The 7,876-nt window shown below is 31.6% G+C and overlaps 1 protein-coding gene across 1 annotated transcript; it reads right to left on the bottom strand.

Annotated features, from left to right (window-relative positions):
- Window positions 1-5,586: 5,586 nt before the first annotated feature.
- Window positions 5,587-7,260, bottom strand: LOC146998946 (E3 SUMO-protein ligase ZBED1-like). The gene is made up of 2 exons (XM_085810276.1): window positions 6,215-7,260; window positions 5,587-6,133 (listed from the first exon to the last, which is right to left on the bottom strand). Exons 1-2 carry the CDS (start codon window positions 7,258-7,260, stop codon window positions 5,587-5,589), a joined length of 1,593 nt encoding a protein of 530 aa, XP_085666402.1.
- Window positions 7,261-7,876: the final 616 nt, after the last annotated feature.

The raw sequence follows: 7,876 nt of genomic DNA on the forward strand, positions 1-7,876 counted from the left end.
GTCATGAAACGTAGGCACTTAGCTATTTTACGAACTTAAAATAAATTCGTCTTTCAATAAATCGATTCAGTACGAATTTATTTAACAAAGGGAGCTTAACACCATTTCAACCGGATTTTTTTATAAAAAGGTTTTTTTTTTTTTTTTTTTCCTTTAAATGTACAGTTTATTTTTCTTTGATTTTTGGAAACATTAAACTTTCATCCTTGCAACTGCTTTTGCAAAAGAATTTTGGAAAAATAATAATATATTGTATTTTTAAAAATTTTTTTAAATGAAGCTTCCGAGTACACTTCTCAGATCTTTAAAAATGTGATTTTGGCAACAATTTTCCTGTCTTATTGTTGTTGATAGATTTTTGATGAAATCGCATCATTTTAAATTGTTTCATTTTTTTTAGAAATATGGGTTTGGCAACAATTTTTCATCGTATTTTTTATGGTATTTCATCGTTTTTAAGAGATTGGCATATTTCATTGTCATTTATATATATATATAATACATTTTTATTTTGCCCTGCAGAGTAAAATTCCGCGCGGATTTTTTTTTTTTTGTTTGTTTGTTTGTTTTTGTTTTTTTCATGTTATTTTTTGTTTATTTCATTGTTTGTAAGATATTGAAACGTTCCTCATGATTTTTTCCCTTCAACGAAAAGTTGAATAATTTTTTATTAGGATAATTAATATTTTTATTAAGGGATATAGCTTATTTCATTGTAATTTTTTTCTCTTGAAAATATAAGATAAAATATCATTAATTATACTTTGATTTTCAGAATTTTTTGTTTTTTGTATTCTTTTATGTTATATATTGCTCATTTCACAGTTTTTAAGATATTGAAAAGTTTTGAGTGATTTTTTTAGGAAATAAAGTTCTTAACCTCCTTTATACCATTTGAGTTCTTAAGATTTTGCAAAGGGAAGTTGGTTAATTTATTTATTAGGATAATTAATATTTGTATTAAAGGATATTGTTTATTTCTTTGTAATTTTGTTATACGTAGTAACTTTTTTTTATGAAGTTGTTCTGCAGAGTAAAATTCTACGCGGTTTTTAAATTTAACATTTGGTGTTCCCTTCAGCCATTTTTCCGGTACATTTAAAAGCCAGACGAAGGTTGCCAGCGAAGCTCCTAGTTAAAAATGAAAATTATTTTCTTCGAAATCTTTTCTCAACTTATATCCTTTCATACGTTGTTATAATAATAATTCATGTGCACACAATAAAGTTCGTTCGAATACAAAAAATTGTTTTTGATTACATTTTTATTTCGGCACAACAGATGTAAACGGTTAAAAAACGCAGTTCCTTTTTCAGAATATTTTTTTCAGCATAAATCATCTACTTTTTTCTTGTATGTGTGAGGGCCAATAAGGGCCCGAGCGATAAAGTCGCTGAACACTGGTAGTTTTGTGCGGGGCTCGAATCTCGGTGGACGGACTGGCTGCATGAACGTTTTCGTAGTTTTTTCCATGTGTAACGTGTATGCGAGCCAGTTTCCCTTAGAAAGTCCCTCCACGAAGGCACCCCTCCTCTTAAGACAGCTCTAGTGTGCTCTAGTGTGCTCCTCTTAAGACAGCTCTAGTGTAACAAACCAAACCAACTAGTATGTGTGTGCGCGCCGAACGCACATATGATGACTTTTTTTCAAGTGTTTTTAAGTTTAACAACAGTTTACACTGAGCAGCGAATTACTAAAAATTTTCTTAAATGAATAAAACTGTGCTTATTGCATTATGAAATAGTACTGATTGACAAATTTTGAGCTTTCTGTTATCCCTAAAAAAAGGTAACACAAATATTTTCTTACCTTTTAAACATTTCTTTTTTTCTTGATTCCTACTTCATTTGTATATTTGCAAATGTGTGTATCGATGTTTGGTACATAGTTGACATTTGCTATGTAATGTTCCCTATGTCAAGAAATGTGCCTCTCAAGAACGACTTTTTGAAAGGGGGGTTGAATTGGGGGAAAGTCCCCCGTCCGTGAGTAGGGGTATTGATGAGGGGGTGTTGAAAAGCAGTGGGCGAAATGGGAAATAAATTGTCAGTAGGGGTGTCTAAAGAGGGGATGAGGGATAGCAGCGAATAAACCGGTACGATTTTAATCACAGGAGGAAACCGGGAAATCTTCGTCTTAATTGGGGATGTGGATGAAATTACAATTTCGCAAGAACTAAAGCTCAGCCGAGCATTTGCTAAATTTAGGCTCTGAATGAGCAAATAATATAATGACTCAAAGGATGATAGAAACAAAGACCATGATTTTTACGGCATACCAATGAAGAAAGGAAAACAATCAAAGCTCCACTAATGAGAATATAGAGAATGCTGGAAATAGTACTAGTGTGTGGATGGAAATTTGGTTACGTAGTCCTTTCGTCCAATTCTCCCCCATTGTCCTAATCTCAGCCCATGTGCTAGATGGAGAGAGAGAGATGGAGGATTTTTTTTAACTCTATCTAAGTCTTCATTACTTCTGTTTTCTTATCTTTAACTTACTCTGATATCTACAGTTAGTAAACTATTTTTTTAAATGAGTTTCATTATTGTTAAAATACCTTGTTTAGATTCTTGTATTTTTTATTATTATCTTTTAATTTTAAATCAGTTATTGCTTAATTTACATATTTTGATGATTTATTTACATACGTAAGCGATTTTAGATCATAAGCGTTGATAAGAAACACAACAATTCTTACAATAAATAAGAATAGTAACATCCTTTTCATATATAAAATTTCCACATACATATAAAACAAAGTTAACTTTTATGCAATAACGAGGCATTATTTGTTTTTCATTCCCATATTCTCTCTATTCAATGTCAAACGCGATTACTGCAGAGTAATATTTCGAGAATGGTTATTATAGATACTTTTTGAGCTGGGGGAGAATTGAACTATTTGATTAGTGCAATGTAACATTTCCTGAATACCGAAAATTAGTCACTCACTGGGGAAAAAAATTACTAGACGAATATTATTTTGATTAAAGCCCTAAATAATAAGTTAGTATGCTAAAAATTTCTTTTCGTCTGCCTACAACATTTAAAGCAGAAATAGCTTAAAATTCCTTGCATCGAAAAAATTTGCATATTTTCATGCAAAGTAACTTAAGTAAAAGACTCGCAACTCGAGATTTTCCATATGTATAACGGGAAGATTATTCTCTTTCCGGTAAACAGCATTCTACGAATACAAATCTTCTGCTAGGCTGATAGTTTTCATGTATCCTGCAATTAATCAAAATTCAATCTTCCTCAAAGGTAGACACTCCAGTCAAAACTATTTTGCGCTAGTTCCCAATCAGATCCGCATTCTTCTTCTCAATTTATTTACTGTTATATCTTTATTCTTGAAATAAACGTAAGAAAACTTTGTCTGTTCAGGTAGTCATATCTAGAACGAGGTCGATCGTGAGCTACTAGTACATCATCACAACACTCTTAATAGCTCACATATAAATATTTTTTAAGGTAATATAAAAAATAATATAATAATGAATACATGATTATATACTAAATTCAAATCATAACTCGAAAGTCGTGAGATAAACACAGCAGTTATATGAATACAGAGTCGGCATTGCGCGACTCTCTACTCTACCAGCGTTCTTCTGTCCACTTGATATCTTTGCTTTGGTCTATACAGCCGAAGATTAATTTATTTGCGGCAGTAGTTAGAATTTTGGTCTAGCTTGTTAGCTAATTAATTTAGACTTATTTGTTATTTACTTAAGTTCTGATTTTGCGTTATTAGCACATTGTGTGCGGATGAACTTGTGAGGCCAAGTAGGCGAGCTTTGTTAAATTCTTCTTGTAAGTGAAAGGTTGATTTATGGCTTGGCAAGATATACCTGCATGCAATGAGTTAAACTACCAGTGCTCTACAGTATTATCCATTCAACTGCTGATGAACACTAATTATGATAAATGGTAACAATTTGTCGGAGTCTGAAAGCTGTTTGTCTGTTTTATAGAACGATTTCCATTTTACTTTGCAGCAATATCTTTGGATAAAGTTACGATTACATGATGTATCATCATTGGTATTTTTTCATTTCAAAACTGATTTGGCAGTTGCATTTTCTTTCCTTTAGAAGAATTATTCATAGTAGTAGAATAACTATATAAATATGATTCTTTATAATTGCTTTTTTTCAAGCAGATTTAATAAACTATCATCATTCAATTCATTATACTATCTACTTTATCACAAATAGGTGCGTATTTGAGAATAACTATGCACTTAGTTACATAATTAACATTAATTTACTGCTTTACAATGGTTACACTAATGTTATGTTTTCAGAATATATAATGTGTTAAATGGTCTAAAGTCTATTTTGCTTGGTTTAAGGTTGCTTTCTAAGAACCATTATAAAATTTAATTAATTTGTTAATAAATTGAGTGTGAAATATTAAATTAATACAAAACTACTTATTTGTACATAAGAAACAAATACTTGAAATATTCTTACTTCAGGTTGTATTTTGTGATTATACATATGACACCGTGTGCAAAATATAATATCTCTGCTGAAAATTTCTAAGAACAAACATAGAATACTATTATGAAAGTTGGTAAAGATAACATATGAAACCTTTATTCTCCTAAAAAGTACAGCAACAAATTTTTTAATAGAATGCTATATTATTTTACACACTGTAAATTTAGAAATAATTATATATAATGTTTAAAATATATAAAGAACATACATGACAGGCAATGTAATCATAGATTGGTTGTTATATAAAATAGTTAATGTGCATGTTACCTTGCTTATTTTAAATTTTATAAAATTATTTAAAAAAATCTTTCGCGGAGCCGGATTGATAGTCCTGAAAAAACATGCAATGAACATTTTTGTTTTGTTTTATTTTTTGAGATACAACACCGTAAACAACATACACTAATTTATTTACAAATGCATTTCTTTCTTTTGATCTCCAGAATTTTATTACCCATTTCACATGAGTATTCTACAGATTTTTTATTCACTTCGGTATCTTTTCTGAGAATAAAATCTAGAAAATTATTACAGAAAATTATACATTATTAAGTCATTTATTTCTAAATAAAAATGATAATATCAACTCAGATACATAAAGAGGCATTTGAGTGAGAGACGAATAAAAACCAACCCCTTAACTTGTTGATATAAAAAACTGCTCACCAAGAGTAGTCTCCGGCAGTGTCTTATTCTGACTGGGTCAGTTTCTTCAATTACCGGTTGGTTTTAGCAAACTTTGTACATATAAATATTACATATTATACATATTTTACACATTTCTGTATTTTGAACTATTCTTGTTTTGTTATTCTTATTCAGATCCCTTTTTATTTTGGCCTATTGATAAATCAATGATTATGATTATAATATGATATGTAAAGCATTATGTTTGTTCAGGTCGACCATAACAATTCCTAACATTGTTTTAAATGACATTCGATTCGACAACATTAGGAAAATTATATATGGACATTAAAAATTAAAAAAACTATGAAACATTTTATGCACATTTTAAAAAACTTACAAAAATAATTAAATTAAGCATTACAGAAAGAACAATTTCATATTATTTTTAGCGAAGTAATCTTTTGTTCATGTTTAAAAATAAAACTTTTTCCATTCGTTTTGGTTGAATGGAACAACGTTTTTCACTTTGTATTTGCCCCGATTTCGAAAACGTTCTTTCGGATGGTCCCGAGGTAGCCATGATCGATAAATATTTCTCTGCTAAAATTGAAAGTTCGGGGTAGAGTAATGCCCGCGCCTGCCACCATTTTAATGGGCACTCATTCCTAGAAAGAATGCGTTCCTCAAAATATTGCCTCATAGTGACGATGCTGGATACAGTTGAGTTTGAGACGGAGTTTGATGTCACTCTTGCATCAAAGTCTTTCCATATTGAGTCCTCGTTAGTGTCAGTGAATATTGCTGGCGTGACTTTATTTGATTGCACTGTCTGCTGTTTGTCAACATTAAAATATTTTTCAAGTTCAGTTTTCAGCAGAGTTTTAGCACACTCATAATTTGATTCATCAGCTAGTCTGAATGCCAACTTCTTAACCCGCAGGTCTAATAGTGCTGCTTTAGATAATATTGGGTTTCTATAACAATTTTTGAACCTGTATTTGAATTCTGTTATTATTTTATTAGATAGATTTTTTCCAATTTCTGTATTAATATTTAAATTTAAATTTTCAAACATGCTAATTACACTTTCAGTCGCAGCTAAGACCATTGAAACAGTAACCTTATTTTCAGACGACATTTCTTCGGTTAGCTGCTTAAATGGTCTTAAAATTTTATTTACATCTGGAAGAGCCTGCCAGTCACTTTCTGACAGATTTGCAACTGGATTGTGTAGGAGTCCAAGGGCCGCTTCTAGAGGCTCCTGAAGGATACACATTCTTTCTAGCATATCCAGGGTGCTGTTCCATCTGGTCACTATGTCCATTTTTAATTTAAGAGGCTGCTTTTGCACCTCAGCAAATTTTTTCGTTGCCAACGGACTTCTGTGAAAATGCTCCACGATGGTTTTTATTTTTTTTATGAGGCAATCTAGTTCAGCGCCCTGAAGTCCCGCACGCACAATTAAATTAAGCGTATGCGCGACACAAGGCAAATGTTCAAAATTGGCCAACCGTATGGCTGCTTTCATATTTGCTGCATTGTCTGTTACGCAGACAAATATTTTATTTTGTAAATTCCAATGGGACAGCAAGTTACATAATTCCTTCTTTATATATTCGGCTGTATGTCGCTCATGACATTCAAAACAGCCCAATAGTGCATACTTCAGCTCCCAATTTAATATATAATGGGCAGTAACGGCCTGATGTGAAGTCGCTGCTCGCGAAGTCCAAGCATCGGTCGTAATTGATACAAAGTTTGCACTCTGCAATTCTTCTTTTAATCTGCTTTGGACTTCAAGGTACTGAGCGTCCAGGAAGGTATTACTAAATGTGTACCTTGAAGGTAATTTGTAACCAGGTTCTAAATAATTAATTAGCTCTTTAAATCCAGTATCTTCAACGACAGAAAAAGGCTGTAGGTCTTTGACTATCATATTAAAAATTAAGTCATTTATTTTTTTTTCCCGTACTACACTTACGGGGCGTTTAAGGAAAGTACTCAGCGTCGTTTGTTTTAAATTTGTTTGAGATATCAGTTCTATTGAATGATTAATATGTTCAGTACTTGCTGCTGATGTTGATGACACAGGAACTTCTTGAATTATTGTATCCGACATGGAGCATAGAATGACGTTTTCGTAAGTTGACCTGTGTTTTTTTATGAGGTGTTTTTTTAAATTTGTTGTTGAGCCACCTTTTACTGAATATAGCGAGTGGCAAATATCACATTTTGCCTTCTCATCGGTAGCCTGTGTAAAAAAACCTCCATAGCCGACTTCTCTTCCTATCCATTATAGATTGCACTGTAACATAAAATAATAAAAGCTCGTTAAAAATGTTAGTGAAAAATAAGTATCAAATATAAATAATAAATGCAGTCTATATAAGTTGAAATCAGTAAAATCTCATTCAGTCAGTCTTAAAATAAATTACTTATATTTGCATAATGAAACTCAGAATCGTAAGAAGTGAACGTGCGCCAAGCTATATATTGGCTAGAGACTGAAGGTCGTAAGATCGATCCTCAATTTGACTACCTGTATCTTGTATAGGCCTTACACCTACCTTGTACTTGAGCCAACGGTCTCCATCACTCAATATTTTCTCTTTCAGATACTGTATTAAATTATGTTCCTATTATTATTGCTAAAATAGGTAAGCCTGATGATATTTAGGCCTGATAACGAGTCTATGTAAGTTATTTTTTTAACACTTCGATTTGAAATGTCTGTG

The sequence above is a fragment of the Stegodyphus dumicola genome, chromosome 2 (genome assembly GCF_044657685.1).
Source record: "Stegodyphus dumicola isolate Sdum_Otavi_A_Nest chromosome 2, ASM4465768v1".
Taxonomy (NCBI): Eukaryota; Metazoa; Arthropoda; class Arachnida; order Araneae; family Eresidae; genus Stegodyphus; species Stegodyphus dumicola.

Bases quoted from the DNA above. Each gene is read 5' to 3' on its own strand.
- LOC146998946 (XM_085810276.1), bottom strand. From the start codon at position 7,260: ATGTCGGATACAATAATTCAAGAAGTTCCTGTGTCATCAACATCAGCA. The intron at 6,134-6,214 runs GTTTGAAAATTT...ATTCAAATACAG, and splicing joins ACTGAAAGTGTAATTAGCAT to GTTCAAAAATTGTTATAGAA.